At 36.3% G+C, this 20,892-nt stretch overlaps 1 protein-coding gene across 1 annotated transcript in view; it reads right to left on the reverse strand.

The window, feature by feature from the left end:
• Positions 1-20,892, reverse strand: part of C7H8orf34 (chromosome 7 C8orf34 homolog) — a 349,392-nt gene that overhangs the window by 244,495 nt on the left and 84,005 nt on the right. Inside the window, exon 4 of the mRNA XM_012739907.3 lies at positions 9,643-9,771. Within this exon, the coding sequence (XP_012595361.3) occupies positions 9,643-9,771 (129 nt within the window). The remainder of the gene's footprint in view (positions 1-9,642; positions 9,772-20,892) is intronic.

Raw genomic sequence — 20,892 nt, forward strand, 5'->3', positions numbered from 1 at the left:
TATTTACTTATTTCTTTACCTACTTACATAGTTACGTATTTATTTTTAAGCATAACTCCTCCAATATATAAGACACAAAGCGAAAGATCTCAGCAAACGAATCAAATCTACAAACACCCAAACTCATGGAATCTTATATCAAAGGCTCACACTAAGAGAAGCAGAAGGCAGAGCAGTGAAGAAAGGCAGAGCAGGGGACGGGGTCTCAGAGAAGGGGAAGAATTGGAGAGGAGGCGGCACTCACCCAGCAAACCAAGACTAAGTTACATGTTCATTGCTGCCTTCAGGTCCTGGGGAGAGCAAGAGCGAAGTGGCCCTGCTTCCAGGAACCTCAACGCCCAGCGAGGAGAGAAATGAAAACCAGAACACAGCATATAAGTCGATTCACAAAATCCAGTCCAGAGGAGGACGGCAACAGAGAAATGACCTTGGAGGAAGTGATATTTGAGCAGAGGCTGAAGACAGGAGTGGATGTAGCATGTTGGAGATGAGAGCAGTGCAAGGAGCTGACAGTGGGACTCCAGGGCATGGACAGCACAAGCCAGTGCGTGGGATGGAGGGACCTCAAGTGAGTGTGGCACATAAAGTCACGAGAGACAACACTACAGTCCTGATAAAGGGCCAGACCACAGAGCACTTGCTCTGAGGTTTTAAGGAGCCACTGGGTATCTGAAACAAGTAAGTTTCAGGCTTCCACTTTAGATCCACGACACTTGCCGTGAAGGCTGATTGGAGGAACAGGGAAACAAATTAAGAGTGTGGCAAGATGCTTATTCATTCTGCAGCCATTTCTATGCTTCCCTGGGCACACAAGCCAGCCATTTCCCCACCTCCCTTGTAGTCAGCCGTAGGATGTGGGCAGATGTAATGTGGGCCACTTCCAGGCTCACCTTTGAAACCTCCCCATGCCCCCCCCCCACACACACTGCCTCCTTCTGTTTCTGCAGCGACCTTGAGAGGCACATGTTGAAGACAGTAGAATGACAGGGTAGAAGTAGTCTGCATCCTGGAACACCACATCAAGCTATTTCCCGAGTGAGAAAATATTTACATTGTATTAAGCCCCAGAGAATTTGGCTATGAGACTCCCCCGAGATAAGGTTAGAGCAATCCAGCCAGCCAGAAGCTCAGCAGGGGCAGGGACTATACTTTCTTTCTCTGGCATAGGGCAGGAATGAAGCACAAAATGTTCAATGGATGATCACCTGTCTGGTCAGAGATGTTGGGAGTGAGAGCTAGAAGATATGAATAAAGGTGGAGAAAAGAACCAGACTCAAGACGTATCTCAGAGGGAAAATGAGCAAGTTTGGTAACTAATTAGTTGTGAACAGTAAGAGAGAGTGAGAAGTCTAGAAGGATCCCAGTTTGGATGAATGGGTAAGCCATGTTACAACCACCTAAGACAGAGCATGCAGCAGCAAGGTCATGTTTGCAGAGGGAGGTGCGATCCAGTTAGAGACATTAAGTTTCATGTGGCAGTAGAACATTCAAGTGGAGAGATGCTTGCAGCATGCTGTATAAAAGTGTAAAACGTGTGGATGGAAATATACACATTTGATTTAACTGTGTAGGGGTGATAATTAAACAATGAGGGTATATGAGGTTGGATGGAAGGAGCACTTGAAAGAACAGAGGCAGAGGATGAACCACAGGAATAGCATTTAAAGCAGCAGGGAGGAAAGAGGAATTCCGGAATGAGACCTGCAGGGAGAGGTGTAGAGGGTGCCCAGGGAGGAGCCAGTAAGTGCCAGCTCCGAGAAATGACACCGTCAGAGAGTGATCAATGGGGTTAAAAGTATCAGAGCAATTTCAGAAGATGAGGACTGGAAAACTGCTCAGTCAGTTTAGCAATTTAGAATCAACTGGCGACCAGAGAGAGAAGAGTGTCAGTGGAGTGATGGGTGCAATAAGAGAGTTGCTCTGAGGAGTACAGAAAGATGAGCAGGTAGAGACAAAGAGCACTGGCTACTCTTTCTGAAACTTTGGATCAAAGAGCAAGATGGAAATCAGATGATGTCCAGAGTTAAAAACAGGAGAGCATGAGCATGTGCTTGTTTTCAACATTAGTTAGAGCTGTGGCGTGCAACATGGTAGCCACTCATCACGCGGCTACTGTACACTTGCGTGTGGCCAGTCTGAACCGAGATGGGCTGGAAATGAAAATTCACATCAGGTTTGAAGACTTAGAATGAAATAAAAATAATATAACATATCTCAATAGTTGTTTTCTATGGAATACATGTGAAATTGATAATAATTTGGATATATTTGGTTAAATAAATGATTTTATTGAAATTTATTTCACATTTCATTTGGCTTATTATTTTTTTTAATATGCCTTCTTGAAAATATAAAATCACACATGTGGCTCACGTTACATTTATACTGGGCAGTGCTTAGCCAAAGCATGTTATAGTTGGATAAATGTAATAATATCTGTGACAGGCAGAATTCTAAGACAGCTTCCAAGATTCATACCTGAGGAATCCTTTCCCTTGAGTCTGAGTGGGCCCACTGAGTATGAAGGATATTGCTCCCTGGGCTTGAATACTAGCCAGGACACTTTGGGTAAATCAGAAGAGGGATCACCCTGTGTGGCCCTGACCCAATCAGGTGTGCCCTTTAAAAGAAGGTGAAGTATCAGGGAGATGCTCCATTGTGGCCTCAAAGAAGTAGGAAACTACTGTTGTGGGAGGAGGAAACCACAACACAAGGACCTGAGAATGGCCTCTTGTTTCTGAGAGCAGCACCCAGCCGATGAGAAACCAGAGATCTCAGACCCACGATTGCAAGGACTGACTTTGGCCAATGACCTAAATGAGCTGCAAGAGGACCCTCATGTGCGACTGCAGCCCGACCCACGCCTTACTTTCCACCTGCCTCAACTTCGAGCAGCTAACCCACACCCATACCGCTGAGCCACAGGAACTGTAAGGTAAGACATTTGTGTATTTTACCCCTAACTTGGTGGTAATTTTTAAGCAGCAATAGAAATCTAATACAATATCTAACATTTCATTAGCAATTATTACAGACCAAGCACCACACTCAGCACTTCAGATATTCTAGTGTATTTGATAAAACTCTAAAAAGTAGGTGTCATTGTTTTACATTGATTTTACAATAAAGGTAACTGAGACACAGAGATGTTAAGAAATTTCCCAGGATCACAAAGTTAATAATTGGTGGATTATTGGCAAATAATTAATGAAATCAGATCTCAGAGGAGTGGACAGAAAATGGAATCAAGAGCATGGGTGAAGAGCTTGGCCTTAAAGGAGAGAAACGCCTTCTCCTATGAGAATGGAGGGGGAAGGGCAGGATGGTTCGGGGTGTACCTAGGTATACAGGTGGGGAGAGGAGAAGACAGAGCAAGCTCACATTTGATAACTGATGTTTTTCCAGCAGGAAGGCTATTTGCTAAAACAGTGAGGTAGGGATTGAGCCAGGGCTTGCAGAGTGCTACGTGGGTTTTGCATAGTCACAGAGGAGGTAGAGAGAGGAAGGGACTCACCAAGAGTAAGTGACAGCGTTGAAAGCCATGAATCTGCAGCATTATGTTCAGCTTTCATGTGCCATTTTTCCCGGGGACTCTCACCCTTACCATGAAGAAGACAGGACAAGGGCAGCATTTATTGAAGGGTGGGAATTTCGTGAGGAGACAAAAGGATAGAAACGAGGGAACAAGGAAAACTGGTCCACAGTCGCGTCTGGCAGGAGAGGAGGGAGACCAGAAGCAGGAGAGAGAGACGGGAAAAAATGAAGATCCGATATATGGGAAATGTGCAGGAGGTCACAGCACAGGAAGAGCAGAGTGAGGAGAAGAAAGAGCTAGAATGAACGCAGGCATGTCGAACCTCCATCTATAAGCCAGAAGTACAATTTAACACACTGACTGCCACACTATAAAAAAATTTTTTGCCTGGGTGCAGTGGCTCACACCTGTGATCCTAGCATTCTGGGAGGCCGAGGCGGGTGGATCACTCAAGGTCAGGAGTTCAAAACCAGCCTGAGCAAGAGCGAGACCTCGTCTCTACTATAAAAAGAAAGAAATTAATTGGCCAACTAAAAATATATAGAAAAAAAATTAGCTGGACATGGTGGCACGTGCCTGTAGTCCCAGCTACTTGGGAGGCTGAGGCAGAAGGATCACTTGAGCCCAGGAGTTTGAGGTTGCTGTGAGCTAGGCTGACACCACGGCACTCTAGCCCGGGCAACAAAGTGAGACTCTGTCTCAAAAAAAAAAAAAAATATATATATATATATATTTTTTTTTCCCTTGGGGCCATGGTGTTTTATTGCAAAAATAGAATAAAAACTTTGAAAACAAAATGATCCCTTCTAATTTAATGAAAAATGTGTTATTTTTATTGTTTTCTATGCATAAATTATATGAATTAAATTTTCAATATTAACTGTAACAATAAGAACATCAACAAGTAAGATTTTCACAAACCAACTGAAGAGTTCTGCCCAGAGACCAACCCATCACATAACATGTATGCTACAGCATGGCAATGTGAGTTGCCTGTGCACCACGAGGCTCCCAAGGTAAAGAGACATGAGAGTTACATGCGCTTCATGAGGTCCCGAGCTCAAAACTAGCATGAGTTAAATACAACTCACATGGCAGTTAATGCACTAGCTTTGGAATATGAATTATAGATCATTAAATTAAAGGCTTGTCAAAATTAGAGAGGTTCTATATAGCAATCTAGTGTAAATGCCTTCATTTTATACAAGAGGAAACCGAGACATGAGTCTAAGTGCTGTTAACCGGAAGCCAGCAAGTGGCAGGGCAGAGCCCAAGTCATCTTTCAGTCCAGAGTTCTCTCTGTGACAGCACTTGTATCTGCCTTGGTTGATGTTCATTATGGCATCGAAAATGGATATAACAGAGGGTACACACTCTACTCAAAAATCAGCACTTTTAAAATGTGTACCTAAAACTGATTGAGTTTATACTTTGACTGCAAGCTTAGACAAGTGTTGGGGTGAGGGGGGAGTATGTGTGTAGGGGGCTGAAGTACAGTTAAGTGAGAAGATGTTCTCTAACTGAAAATAATTCAGAATGACAAAATAAATGTCTAATAAAAGTACACCATTTGCTTTCATTCTTGGAAAAGGTTTCCTAAAATTACTCACTAGTTTTTTTATATATACATGTATCTATTCTATTTATTTTGATGTGACTTACGCCATTCTCAAAATAATAATTACTAATAAAGCTACCTCAGATTTCTGGTGAACCACATATCTGCAGGTAGTTTGTTGGGTTTCAGAATACATGTGTGAAATAGGTAAAGATTATGAAAAATTTAGATAGAAAAGGAAATATCAAGTCCTCTTAACATATCTGTCCCTTTTAGATATTATTTCTTAAGCTATTGAATAAATTTAATCTGGCAAATTTAGTATTTTTAAAACCAAGATAAATCAGTGGAAATTGGTTTTGCCTTTGAAGATATTTATTTTAGTCTCCTTGTATCAGTATCTATTAATAGATGATTCCATCTATAATGATATTCATATCCATATCCACAAACATGTCCATATCCATATCTCAATATTCAGTGGACTAACAGCCAGTAGCAAGCAAAGAGTAGGCCGTTATTATAGGAGTGCTTAGAAGTCTATATTTCTATCTCTTTACACAAGGATTTTGATTAATAAATGTAGAAAGAATGAGAGAAATAGAAAATTACCTTTAGAACACCACAGTAATAACTGTTGCGGGAAAGATCTACCAATAAATGCTAATATTAGTGAGTGCAAATTTGTAAAGAAATAAGGTATTTTCATAGCCTCAAAGTATTTCTGTCAACACAAGGAAAGAAAGTAACCTTATAGTGAAGATACCTGACAACTTAATCAACCCAATACCACCTTAATCAACTAAGATTAAAATAACCAGTATTGAGATGACAGGTCCTGGTAACATGCCCAGGAAGGACACTGCCCTGAGGCCCTTTGCCCTCCAATTACAGCCCCTGGATGAGATACATTCATTGGGGATGTGAAAGTCTTGCATCTTCACAGCGTCCCTATTTAGAAACAATTTTGCTTACTGGTTGAAAGTCAGATGGAGGCAAATACTTGAAGGAATGGCTAAGAGTCCAAGTTCCTGAGAGGAGAGAAGCAATGTTTGAAGAAAGTCCAGAAACGCTACAGAACCCACTATGCCTACCACATCATGACTACGTGGCATTAAGATACCGTAAGTCATTCCAACACGCCTACCTTTATGAGAGAGTAATATCATGAAGATAGCCACAGCTTAGGACTGATTCTGAGACAGAACATTACATTGAAAGATCTGCAAAAAGCCAGAAAAAGAGCATGGGACAGTTGTCACTGAAACAAAAAAAATCATGTTTGCAAGCTGGAGAGACTATCTGGTCTCCACTTCTGTCTGTGTGTGTATTTAACACTCTAAAAGCTGACAGTTGCACAGCTGAGATAATTCCAGCATGTTGAAAGATGCAAAGCATCATTTGCTGTCAATTTCAACTAAAAGACAATACTCTTAAAACATACAGGTTTTGAAAGAATGTACAACGAAGATAAAGCAAAGAGCAAATTCTCATCAGAGACTGTACTAAAATTAGGAGATCACTAAAAACTTCTAGCCTTTTCCATCAAAGGCTATGCTGCTGGAGAGAAAGAGCCACAGTATCAAAACATTGAGTATTCCTTTAGACCATATCTGGAAGAAAATTCCATCCCCTATGTTCTCCTAGTAATTAAAACAATGGGCAATAAATCAACATCAAATCAGAGAAAGAGTTGTTAGCCTGAAACTATTATAAGAGTCAGACAAGTTCTAACAAGAAGGAATTATATCCTGGCTCAGGATAAAGAGAGAAGTAGGTTTGCGATTACATAGCTAAACTGTGAGCAACTAGACTGAAAAATAAACATCAGTAAATAGCAAAGCTGCATTTGTATTAATCTGTACTGACCATGGCAGGCATGTGGATAATTTGCTGGTCAACAGTCAGGCCTAAGACAAGGATTCAGTATTAAAATTCAGATACTGGAAATCATAGAAACTCAAATCATCCCAACAAAGTATCATTTTGTTCAGAAAAAATATTCAATAGATAAAAGAGAAAAAATAGCAATCCCTCCCTATGTAACCAGCCATCTTCTTACCTCACATAAACTCCAGAAAAATACTCTCAAAAGATAGTCTCTCAAAACCATCAAGTGATGCCAAAGTTGACCCTCCAGCCTACAAATAAGAGCTGACTGGTACCCTTTATTTGGGCTCAGCTGCTGCCCCACCTGATACCTTTGGCCCTGACTTTATCCCTAGAGTAACGTCCCATACCTACCTCTCTTCTACCCTGCTGACTGAGGACTGCTCCCTAGCCTTTATTGTTTCTCCAGACTGCTGCCCTCCAAAATTAAACAAGCCTCCCACTGGCTTCCGATCACAGGACTCAGATGAAAGGCTCCATTTGCGCTATTGTCTGAATGTTTTTGTCCCCCAGAACTCATAAGTTGAAACCTAATCCCCAATGTGATGGTATTAGAAGGTGGGGCACGGGAGGTGATTAGGTCCTGAAAGCAGACCCCCATAAATGGGATCAGTGCCCTTACAAATAGAGACCTCAATGAGCTATCATGCCCCTTCCGCCATGTAAGAACACAACTAGAAGTCACCATCTACGAACCAAGAAAATAGATCCTCATCAGACACCAAACCTGCCAGCACCTTGATCTTGGACTGCCCTACCTCCAGAACTGTACAAAATAAATTTCTACCATTTATAAGCCACCCAGTCTACAGTATTTTGTTATAGCAGCCTGAAGGGGCTAAGACAACCTCTAAGGCCATAGCCAGGTTTTCCAGGATAGACCGCAGCTTGAACTCTGACACTTCTGCTAGAACTCTGGACACGTACATAATTTGAAGTGCAGTCAAATCCCATTATTTAAAAGTTTTGGGGATGGACCAACTAGCATCTTATAAATTAACAACAGTATAAATGTTTGCAAGGCAGTTGTCACATCTTAAAATGTAAAAGTTGACTGATCGTATATCTGAAGATCTGTGCAATAATCAAGCACATTCTTCAATCATCCTTCTTTTAGCTCACATTATTAGATAAATTGAGAGGCTGCAAAGTGCCACAGGATCTGCCTAAACGGTATAATTTATAAATATTAATATGCGTATTTGCCATATTAATAGGATCAGGCTCTTTTTATGAACATAATATGGTAGTAAGATGAAACTCACTTTATTGTTATTTGTTCCAAAAGTAAGTCTAGCAAAAGCATAATTTTCTTGAATCTCTTCCAGAGGATTTCTACTAATGGCATGGTTATAAGATTCTATTATAAGGCAGCTTAACCTTTGAAAAGGATTCATTGCACAAAAGTCTAAAAAAAGATTCTGATGAGTTATGAATGAAGAAGTTTAAAAAAACTAAAGCTATATATACACACATATAAAAATACCATATGTAAATATATAATATGATATATACACATGTATATACACATGTGTATATACACACATATACACATGTATATGTGTGTGTTTGTATATATATAAATATATGTATATATTTATATATGTATATATATAAAACTTCTCCCAAAATAAATCAAAGGGCAATGTTTAACTTTCATACAGATCATGAAATTAGTAAAACTGTGCTATCTGGGAAAAAATCCTAAAATATAGAGGAAAAATCCTAAAATTAGAGATCCTAAAATATAATCCCTTGGAATTTGCTAGTGTTCCAACTACTTTCTATTTAAAATCTTTGCCATTTCATAGCACTAACTGGAAAAAAATAATTTGCTAAGGCCACAGCATTAATATGTTTCTAAAGGTGCCTAATTTTTAAAATTGAGTAACATTTAAGAAACCAAAGGTAGGAATACTTTGAACACACTACTAAACACACAATAGAATACATTTATCAAATTGCAATAGTTGTTAGGTTGCCTACTCTCCTGACAATAACATTTATTTAAAAGTTTTTACTTGAAATGTATCATTTTAAACCTTAACATCTTCCAGAAGAAGAGGCACACTCATGTCTTCCTGCTTTGGAAACAAGAGAACCAAGGCTCCTGGAATCAAATAATTTACCTCATGGTATGCCAGAGCAAAACTCTAACCTACGATCTCAGCTTAACTTCATTGCTTTTATTAAAAAAAAAAAAAAAAAAAAAAAGTAAGTTACAAGGCACTGTGCTAGGCTTTGAGAGTATTCTAAGAAGACTCTGGCCAGTTAAGATCTTTGAGTTTAGAGACATCATAGAGGCAATACATATGTTTATTAGTTAGAAAGACACTCAAAAATGTGTTTCAAAAGAGAAGAATGAAGAAGATACCATTAGGTGCACATATGAGCTGAGTAACAGAAACCATGTAAAGAGCTGGGGTCAAGCAGCTATGAGGGGTTCTATAACTACTTCTACTCTACATAATCAGTCTACCCACGAATATGTGTAATATGCAAAATCAATCTTCATTTCTAATCTTATGTCCTTAGAACTCCTCAGTCTCTCATGGAATTATAATGAGGATGTTGGAAATGGGTTCTTGGCCCTAGTAATGAATGTTTCTCCTTTATTATTGGTGAGGAATTTCAATTATAATCAAGTAAATGAACTTACTTCGAGATAGATTCTCAAGGGCTTTCCCCAGCTTCTTGCTCTCTTGAAGGATGTGATTCAATTCATCAAAATCACGGCTTTCTGGTTTAGTCCTCCAGTTCCATTTAGGATGCTCTACTGACCTTGGCACTATGTTTAAAAAAAATGGTTATTTCATAAGCATACTACATAATGATACAAACTCACTATTCATCGCTATGTGAAGACTGCACCAAGATCAATGTACAGAATAAAATAAATGTTTATCTTCGAGATGGTTTTCTTGTGAGCAAACAGAGGGGAAGATGTAAATCTTGGTTTGAAGAAAATGTTTCAACTGAACAAGTAAACAGAAGTGTGGCAGCATTGATGGAAAAAAGAAAAATTCAGGTATTGATTTAAAATTAATCATTTCTGTAACTTAGGGAGAAATACATAAGCTAAGTATATTTTATATTATGTTAGCAGCTTAAAAAGTAATTACTAACTTCATCAGCAACTAGTAAATATTTTAAAGACATTCTTGCCATGTTTTCTAAAAAACTACATAGAAGACTAAAATGCATGTATTTGCCTTCAGATCTCCCCAAATTCCCACTAAAATTATATTACAGTCAAGGGATTTTTTTTTTTCCTCAAAGAATTGGTCGAACAAGAAAAGAAGACATTATTAGGCAAGAAATAGCAACATATTTTGGGATGAAGATGAAAAATGGATTGATAAGTGGTAACTGGCTTTAGCAAGATAGAGAAAACTGAAACCTAAGTCTCTCTGAAGAGAAAAATGCCAAGAGAGTCAACATTTCAGAACAGTTAACTATTTAAATATTAAAACAAAAATTCAAGAGAATGACGTCAAAGTAACAAATATATTAAGAACTTAATCGTTTTTCAGATTTAAAGGGTCTATTAAATGTCCAGTACAATTCAAGGCTTATTATCAAAAAATTTTACATAGTGGCAATAAAGAAAAGATTGTAAAAAGTTTTCAGGGATAAAAACAGCAAATCAAATTGATATCAGACTTCCCAGTAGCAACAGTTGGCCTTAAAATTTCAACTGAAGATTATTTCTCATTTAGAATTTTATACCCAACAAAGGAAGCAATTAAGCTACTTAGAAGAACTCAAAAATGTATCTTGCAAAAGCACTCTTACAGAAAGCTCCTAGTGAAGATGCTCCACCAAAATGAGTAAGTAAATCAAATATGAAAAGACTTGGAATTCAAGAAATAGGTGGTATTCCATAAGAAAAAAAAAAACAATTCCCAGGATAACAGCGAAGGACAGTCTCATAAGACAGCTGAGAAAAAGCCTATAAACCAAGGAGTAAAGTGGAGCAAGAGGACAGAAGGCTACAGAAGACAGGGCTCTAAAATTTTTTCAAATAAAATAAAGGATAAATATAACAGAAATTAAGATTACTTGATTTTTTTTATCACGTTGAGAAAGTTTAATTCTTTGGAAGGGGTTTGGTGAAGCTTTAGCAATGGGTACATAGAAAACAGACAGAAAAGCAAGAAAATGATCAATTCTAGAAAAAAATATTAGTTGTATACTGGCTCAACTGTGAAAGTATGTTAATATTGTCAAAACAATATCAATGTGGAATATATATTTAACCAAGATTTGAAATAACTGCATTCCTATACTGCTAGGATGAGATGGGGATTCGAGTATGAAGCACAAAATATGAAAGAAGTCAAGAGATGATGCCTCAAATTTAAAAAGTAAGAGAGCCTTATATTTTCAAGTGCATAGACTTAGGAACCAAAAGAAACATCTAAAAGAGTTGACAGTGCTTCCAGGAGAAGAGCAGAGTTGGGGAAAAAGAAGGACACTGCTATCCTATAGTACTACTTTACTTTTTTAACTATGTATATTATGTTTTTATAAAAATAAAGTACAATAAATTTTTTAAAAGTATTTGTACGCTAAGGATATAGGAAATAGTCTCAAACTATTGAAATAGAACATTCTGTCACTCATTTTTATTTCAGCATATTACAGGGGTGCAAATGTTTAGGTTACATATATTGCCTTTGACCCACCTGAGTCCATTCTGTCACTTTTTAAAAAAGTAATCTAGCAATATCTATTACAATGAAAAATGCACTGACCATGTGACCCAGAAATCTTATGTCTAGTAAGTCATCATAAAGAAATAAAATCACCTGCACTTGTGCATACATGTCCAAGGTTGTTTATTTTCACAGAAAATGCAAGACTTTGTTTATTTCAGCAAATAGTTTGTGGTGGCAAAACCCTGTACATAATCTAAATGTCCTTCAACAGGGGAATGGGTGAATAAATTATGGCATAGTCACACTGTGCTATAGTATACAATTATCAAAAGTCATAAGTTAAATATATTACCATGGGGATATTTCCACAATATATTTTATTTTTTCCTTTTTATTTCAGCATATTATGGGGGTACAAGTGTTTAGGTATATTGCCCTTGCCCCACCCAAGTCAGAGCTTCAAGCGTGTTCATCCCCCAGATGGTGCACATCGTACTCATTATGTAAGTATATACTCATCTCCTCCTCCTCCCTCCCATCTGCCCGACACCTGATGAATGTTATTGCTATATGTGCACTTAGGGGTTGATCAGTTAAAACCAATTTGATGGTGAGTACATGTGGTGCTATTTTTCCATTCTTGGGATATTTCACCTAGTGGAATAGGTTCCAGCTCTATCCAGGAAAATACAAGAGGTGCTAGATCACCATTGTTTTTTTGTGGCTGATAGTACTCCATGGTATACATATACCACATTTTATTAATCCACTAGTGTATTGATGGACACTTGGGTTGTTTCCACAGCTTTGCAATTATGAACTGTGCTGATATAAACATTACAGTACAGATGTCTTTTTTTACAGGATGTGTTTGTTCTTTTGGGTAGGTGCCCAGTAATGGGATTGCTGGATCAAATGGTAGATCTACTTGAATCTCTTTGAGGTATCTCCATAGTGCTTTTCAGAGAGGTTGTACTAGTTTGCAGTCCCGCCAGCTGCGTAGGAGTGTTCCTATCTCTCCACGTCCACGCCAGCATTTATTGTTTTGGAACTTTTTGATAAAGGCCATTCTCATTGGGATAAGTGATATCTCATTGTGGTTTTGATTTGCATTTCCCTGATAATTAGAGATGTTGAGCATTTTTTCATATGTTTGTTAGCCTTTAGTCTATCTTCTTTTGAAAAGTTTCTGTTCATGTCCTGTGCCCACTTTTTGAAAGGGTTGTTTGTTTTTTTCTTGCTGATTTTCCTGAGTTCTATATAGATTCTAGTTATTAGCCCTTTATCAGATGTGTAACATGCAAATATTTTCTCCCATTCTGTAGGTTGTCTGTTTGCTCTCATGATAGTTTCCTTGGCTGTGCAGAAGCTTTTTAACTTGATCAGGTCCCACTTATTTACTTTTGTTGTTGCTGTGATGGCCTTTGGGGTCTTCCTCATAAATTCGTTGCCTAGGCCAATGTCTATAAGAATTTTTTCAACATTTCCTTCTAGAATTCTTATAGTTTCACACTTTGGGTTTAAGTCTGTTATTGACCATGAGTTGATTTTGTGAGAGGTAAAAGGTGCGAATTCTCTTTCAGTCTTCCATATGTGGCTATCCAGTTTTCCCAGCACCATTTATTGAATAAGGACACATATATCTGACATAACTTATCATGGGAACCAAATCCAGAACAACCAAGGGGTAACTATGGTTTAATTAACTACACTGGGTACTTTCAAAAGCTATTTTTATAAATAATGGACAGAGATTTGTGAGGTCATCAGGCCAGGATACAGTCTTGGGATAAGAACATCTCTAAAGTTTTCTGAGAGTTTAAAAACCTTATGTAGGTCATACTACATCTTAAAAACTTAATGGTACAGTTTAAATACATTTTAAAAGAATACTCACAGGAAAAGTGGAAAACAGAAAAATAGCATCAACAACATAATATAACCCATAGGAGAAGGTGACAGAATCTGAGATTAGGAAGGGTCTTTGAGGTCACTGAGACAGAGCTCACTCCAGTGCAGAAAGCTACCCACAGCACCTTGCAGATTGTCATTCCTCATTCTTCCCTAATGAGGACACTCTCACAAAAAACCATATTGAGCAGGGCGAATTTTTTAATGACTTTTTATTGTATTAGTCAAATTCTGACTCACTGTGACCTCCACTAATGATTTCTGTTTACGGGTTAAAAAATAAATTTACTGTTCTCTCTGCATGACTTTTGTGATGCTGTTTATCCATTTCTTTGCAACCGAAATAATTTGACTTATGTAGATTTTTCAACTGTTTTGTAAAATTTAACAAATGCTAATGTTCTCATCTGAAAGTTCCCCCAAAGTACTCTACTTTCATTTTAAGTATGCCAGGAAATATCCCCCATTCTCTAGTTATGATATGCCAAAAACTGACTATAGTGAGATCATTACGTCATGTCTCCTGCCTTCTGTATTTCCGTATCATGATTTTTAAGGCACTGTTCTGCCATATTCATTCTTTTGTTTTTAGGTAATTTGTACTTTCTATCCATATGCACTGTCCTTTCTTATTTTTCTCTAAAATTATAGTGGTGGTCTATAAATATCCAGCCATTTCTCTTTGTATATTCTGTGCTAAATGTAACGTTTTTAAAAACCTGAAAAATACTCTCTGAAATGCAAAAGCATAAATAAAACCACTAAGAGTTGGTTTCAGTTTTTGGTTTTAACCTAGGCCAACATATTTGTCCCAATTTTCTCATCAAGATTATAAATTTGAAATGGCTATAAAGGATCAGTATACACCATTATGCACAGGATAGTGATGGGCAATAGATAACCAGACAAAATACTTAATACCATATGACAAAACCTTCATCAAACCTACCTGTGTTATCTATGTCAAATAACTATTGAAAATTGGTAGTATAATATGACCTTGCAGATCATTTTCCCTATACCAACTTGCACTGTGTAAGTGCTATTTTTTGGTTATCTGAAAATGCACAATTTCTAAACTGACAACCCATATAAAATAGGATATATATTTTTTAATATTAATACATCCTTAAGTTATCTTCATTTATTCATTCACTCATTTATTCACTCATTGGTATAGCACAAACTATGTATCAGGCACTGTTCTAGATGGTGGATATATATCTATGGGAATTAAAGTAACAAAATATCCTGCACTCATGAAGATTACATTCTACCAAGCTCACAATCTATTGAATAGGCTACATTGTTTTCTTCTTCGTAAAACTGGCCTGATTAACATGTAGCATCTATGTTTAAGAAAGTTTTGAAAAGAAAGATGTTTTTTAAATGAATTGATAATAGCATTTTTTTCTACATATAAAAGTTAATGACTGTTAATATATTTGTGCCCTTTTTTTTCTTTTAAAAATATGAACACTTAGAAAACTTTTTAGTTTTATTTCACAAATATTTATGCTAGGCAATGTATTAGTTAAGAAAATATCCCTTTCTTCCTAAAAGGGTTGTTTCATTATGTTTTAAGAAAAGAAATAGATGTAAATTTGTATCAAATACCAATCAGGTGTTGACTCAGAAGTCATGAGTTTTCTTATTTGATAAATATGTATGATGTACCAACATATAAAGATAATCCCAAAAGAAGAGAAGAGAAAGGAGAAGAAAGAATATGTGAAAAATGATGATTAAAGGCTATTCCACACAAATATCATGCAATAATCAAAAGATATTTCATGAGATAAGCCACATAGAGCTGAGTGGCTATACTAACATAAGACAAAATAGATTTTTAGACAAAAATCATTAAATAACAAAGGACATTATACAATGATAAAATAGTCAATCCATCAAGAAGATATAATACTAATAATTATAAACATCTAGCTGCAAAGCCTGAATATATAGGAAGCAAAAATTGACATAATTGAAGGGAGAAATAGAGTTCTACAATAATAGTTGGAGATTTTAATATTATCACTTTCAATAAGAGAATTAGGTAGAAGATCAGTGTGGACATGAATGATTTGAGCAATGCTATAAACCAGTTAGACCTAACAGATGTATACAGAATATTGCAAAAACAACAGCAGAGTACATATTCTTCTCAAGTGCATGTGACGCACATAGTAGAGATCATACTCTAGGCATCAAAGTAAGTCTCGATACATTTTTAAAAATAGAAATCATACAAAGAACTTTCTCTAATAACAAAAAAATAAAACTAGAAATCAAAAGAAAAACTGGAACATCCACAAATATGAGAAAATTAAACAACACACTCATATACAACCAATGGGACAAAGAATAAATCATAAGAGAAGTTAGAAAATACTTTGAGACAAAAAAAAAAACCTATGAAAAACAACATACTACACCTTATGAGATGCAGTGAAAGCAGTGTGAAAATGGAAATCTCTAGCAGTAAATGTCTCCATTAACAAAGAAGAAGGATGTCATATTGACCTAACCTAATTTTATACCTTAAGGAAATAGAAAAAGAAGAGCAAACTAAATCCAAGTTAGCAAAAGGATGGAAATAGTAACAATTAGAATGGAAATAAATGACATACAAGATAGAGAAACAATAGAAAAAAATCAACAAAACCAAAATGTGGTTCTTTAAAATAATTTAAAATGAACAAATCTTTACCTAGATTGGCTAAGGGAGAAGACTCAAATCATTAAAATCAGGAATAAAAGTGAGATATTACTACAGACCATAAAGATATAAAAAAGGATTATAAGAGAATACTATAAATGACTGTATATCAACAAATTGAATAACTTAGGTTAAATGGGAAAATTCCTCAAAACACACAAACTACTAATAGTTGCTCAAGAAGAACTAGAAAATCTGAATAGACCTATAACAAGTAAAGACATTCACTTAGTAATCAAAAATTTCCTAACAAACACAATCTCAGGATAAAATGGCTTTACCGATAAATTCTACCAAGCATTTAAAGAAGAACTAACACCAACCTTTCTCAAATTCTTCTCCAAAAATTTAAAAAATTGAAAAACAGGGATCCTATTCTGATTTAGTCTATGAGGCCAGCATTGTTCTGATACCAAAGGCAAAGGCATTACAAGAAAACTAAAGAGCAATCTGTCTTATGATTATAGATGCAAAAATCATAAACAAAATAGTAGCAGAAAACTAAATCCAGCAGCATATTAAAAATCCACACATTGTGACCAATTGGGATTTATCCCAGGAATTCAAGGGTTACTTAACATAAAAAATTAAGAAATGTATATTATATTAATAGAATAAAAGAGAAAAACTGTATGATTATCTCAATTGATGGAGAAAAAGCACTTGAAAAAACTCAACACAATTTCATGATAAAAATATTTAACTAGGAATAGAAGGGAATTTCCTCAACATGATAAAAAGCATGTGAGAAAAACTCACAGCCAACACCATATTCAGTGGTGCAAGACTTAAAGCCTTTCCCTGAAGATGAATAACAAGAAAAGAATGTCTACCTACTTTTATCATTTCTGTCCAACCATGTATAGGAATTTCGAGCTAGAGCAATTATATAAGAAAAGAGAAATAAAAGGCAACCAAATTGGAAAGGAAGGAGTAAAACTATATGATTATGCAGCTGGCATAATGTTCTGTTTAGAACTCCTAAAGAATTCACAAAAAAAACTATTAGAATTAATAAACTAGTTCAGCAAAGTTTTGGAATATAGGATCCAAAGACAAAAGTTAGTTTTATCTCTATACACTAGCAATGACAGAAACAAAAAGTCACATTATATGATTCCATTCATATGATATACAGGCATACCTTGTTTTACTGTGCTTCATTTTGCAGATACTGTATTTTTTTACAAATTTAAAATTTACAGCAACCCTGCCTAAAGCAAATCCATTGGCACCATTTTCCAATAGTATGTGCTCACTTTGTATCTCTGTGACATATTTCGGTAATTCTTGCAATATTTCAAACTTTTTTCAATATCATTATATCTGTTACAGTGATCTGTGATCAGTTATCTTTGATGTTACTACTATAATTGCTTTGGGGTTCAAAGACTCCGACCCCATAAGAGGACTAACTTAATTCATAAATGTTGTGTAGACTCTGATTGCTCCACTGACTGGCCATTCCCTCGCCTGTCTCTTTCTCCTCAGGCCTCCCTATTCCTTGAAACAAACAATAAAGAAATTAGGCCAACTAATAACCCCCTACCGTGGCTTCTAAGTGTTCAGGTGAAAGGAAGAGTTGCACCTCTCTCACTTTCAATCAAAAGCTAGAAATGATTAAGCTTTATGAGGAAGGCATATGGGAAGCCAAGAAAGGTCAAAAGGTCAGCCTCTTCTGCCAAACAGTTAGCCAAATCATAATGCAAAGGAAAAGTTCTTAAAGGAAATTGAAAGTGCTACTCCTATGAATGATAAAGAAATGAAACAGCCCTGTTGTTGATATAGACAAAGTTTTAGCGTTCTGGACAGAAGGTCAAACCAGACACAACATTTCCTTACGCCAAAGCCTAATCCAGAGCAAGGTCCTACCTCTCTTTAATTCTATATGGGCTGAGAGGGGTGAGGAAAAAAGTTGGAAGGTAGCAGGGGTTGTCTCATTCACTTGAAGGAAAGAAGCCATCTCTGTATCATAAAAGTGCAAGATGAAGCAGCAAGTGCTGATGGAGAAGCTGCAGAAAGTTATTAAGATGTCACTAAGATAACTGATAAAGGTGGCCACTGAAAAACAGATTTTCAATGTAGACAAACCAGCTTCATACTGGAAGAGGATGCTCATAGCTGGAGGGGAGAAGTCAACACCTGGCTTCACAGCTTCAAAAGATAGGCTGATTCTCTTATTAAAGACTAATGCAGCTGGTGACTTTAAGTTGAAGCCAATTCTCCTTTCCCCCTCCAAAAATCCCAAGGTGCTTAAGAATTATACTAAATCTACTCTGTGCTCTAGAAATGGAATAACAAAGTCTGGATGACAGCACATCTGTTTACAGCATGGGCTACTGAATATTTTAGGCCTGCTATTAAGATCTACTGCTCAGAAAAAAAGATTCCTTTCAACATGTTACTGCTCATTGACAATGTACCTAGTCACCCAAGAGCTGTAATGGAGGAGACTGTAATGTACAAGGAGACTAATGTTTTTATGCCTGCTAATACAGCATCCATTCTGCAGCCCATGGATAAAGCAGTCATTTTGACTTTTGAGTCTTTTTATTTAGGAAATACATTTCATGAAACATTTGAAAACATTCTGGAAAGGATTCACCATTCCAGATGCCATGGAGAACATTTGTGATACATGGGAGGAGGTCAAAACATCAACATTAACGGGAGTTTGGAAGAAGTTGATTCCAACCCTCTTGGATGACTTAGAGGGGTTCAGGACTTCAGTGAAAGAAGTAACTGCAAATGTGGTACAAGTTTGGAAGAAGTTGATTCCAACCCTCTTGGATGACTTAGAGGGGTTCAGGACTTCAGTGAAAGAAGTAACTGCAAATGTGGTACAAATAGGAAGAAAACTAAAAGTAGAAGTGGAGCCTGAAGATGGGACTGAATCACAGTAATCTCATGATACAACTTGAAAGAATGAGGAGTTTCTTCTTATGGATGAGCAAAGAAAGTGGTTTCTGGAGATGGAATCTACTCCTGGTGAAGATTCTATGAACATTGTTGAAATGACAACAAAGGATTTAGGATATTATACAAACTTAGTTGATAAGGCAGTGGCAGGGCTTGAGAGGATTAACTGCAACTTTGAAAGAAGTTCTACTGTGGGTAAAATGCTGTCAAACAGCATCATATGCCACTGAGAAATCTTTCATGAAAGGAAGAGTCAATCGATACAGCAAACTTCATTATTGCCCTATTTTAAGAAATTCCCACAGCCATCCCAACCTTTAGCAACCACCACCCTGATCAGTCAGCTGCCATCAGCATTGAGGCAAGACTCTCCACCAGCAAAAAGATTATAATTTGCTGAAGGCTCAGATGATGGTTAGCATTTTTTAGCAATACTATATTTTTAAATTAAAGTATGTACAATTTTTTTAAACATAATGCTGTTGCACACTTAACAGACTACAGTATAGCATAAACATAACTTTTATATGCACCGAGAAAGCAAAAAAAATTATGTAACTTATTTTGCAATATTCGCTTTATTGCAGTTCTGAAACCAAATCCACAATTTCTCCAAGGTATGCCTGTACCCAGAACAGATAAATTTATAGAGACAGAAAGCAAGTTGCCAGGTTAGGGTGGGAAGTGGGGATGTTGAGTGACTGATTATTTGGTACACAGTTTCCTTTTGGGGTAATGAAAATGTTTTCAAGCTAGATAGGGGTAAAGACCAGGTAACACAATATCGTGAATGTATTAAATGCCATCGTACAATGTAGAATGGTTAATTTAGTGTTAATTTTACCTAAAAGAAAAAGTCTTGGGGTGATTTGTTATAGATCCATAGTAACTGGAACATCTCTTAAAATTCTTTGCCTTTAAGGGTAAGCATCAAAGTTATGGAGTTTTTTCCATATGAATGTCTAACTTTGTTGGGCATAGTTTCAAAAAAGGTAAATTAACTCAAAGTGGTTAATAGCATTGTTCAAATCTCCCATATCCTTACTGATTTTTTTGTCCACTTATTCTGTTTACAGTTCCCTTTAATTGTGTAAATTTTTGTATCACGTAATTGAGAACTTTGTTTGTGGGTGCATACTTCTTCAGTATTCCTCTGTCTTTTTGATTAAACGACCTTTTATCATTATGACATGGTCTTTTTATCTCTGGTAATATCCTTCTTGAATTCTACTTGGTCTGATATTACTTTAGTCTTAGAGGCTTCTTTATGCTTAGTGTTTCAAACTGTTTGTGTCTGTATATTTAAAGCGTGTTTCTTATTTTTTAAAAAATCTACATTCTTTATCTGGCATAATATTTGCTTTCATTGGGATGTTTATTACATTTATATTTATTATAATTATTGACATGTTTATATTTCAGCCTACAATACTGGCATTTGATTTTTATTTTTCGAATCTGTTCTTTGTTTCTGCTTTTTTTCCTGCATTTGTTTTAGGAGGATAAATACTTTTTTTTCACATCTCATTTTAATGCATCAACTAATTTTTTAGTTAAGAATTCTGTCCTGTTTTGTTGTGGTGATTATAGATGATAAATGTATCACAGTCTATGTTCAAAAGATATTTTATTATTTCAGAAGCAATTTAATATGTTTTGACAATGTATTTCCAATGAATAACCCTAGATCTATTGTATT

Source organism: Microcebus murinus, chromosome 7 (genome assembly GCF_040939455.1).
Source record: "Microcebus murinus isolate Inina chromosome 7, M.murinus_Inina_mat1.0, whole genome shotgun sequence".
Taxonomy (NCBI): Eukaryota; Metazoa; Chordata; class Mammalia; order Primates; family Cheirogaleidae; genus Microcebus; species Microcebus murinus.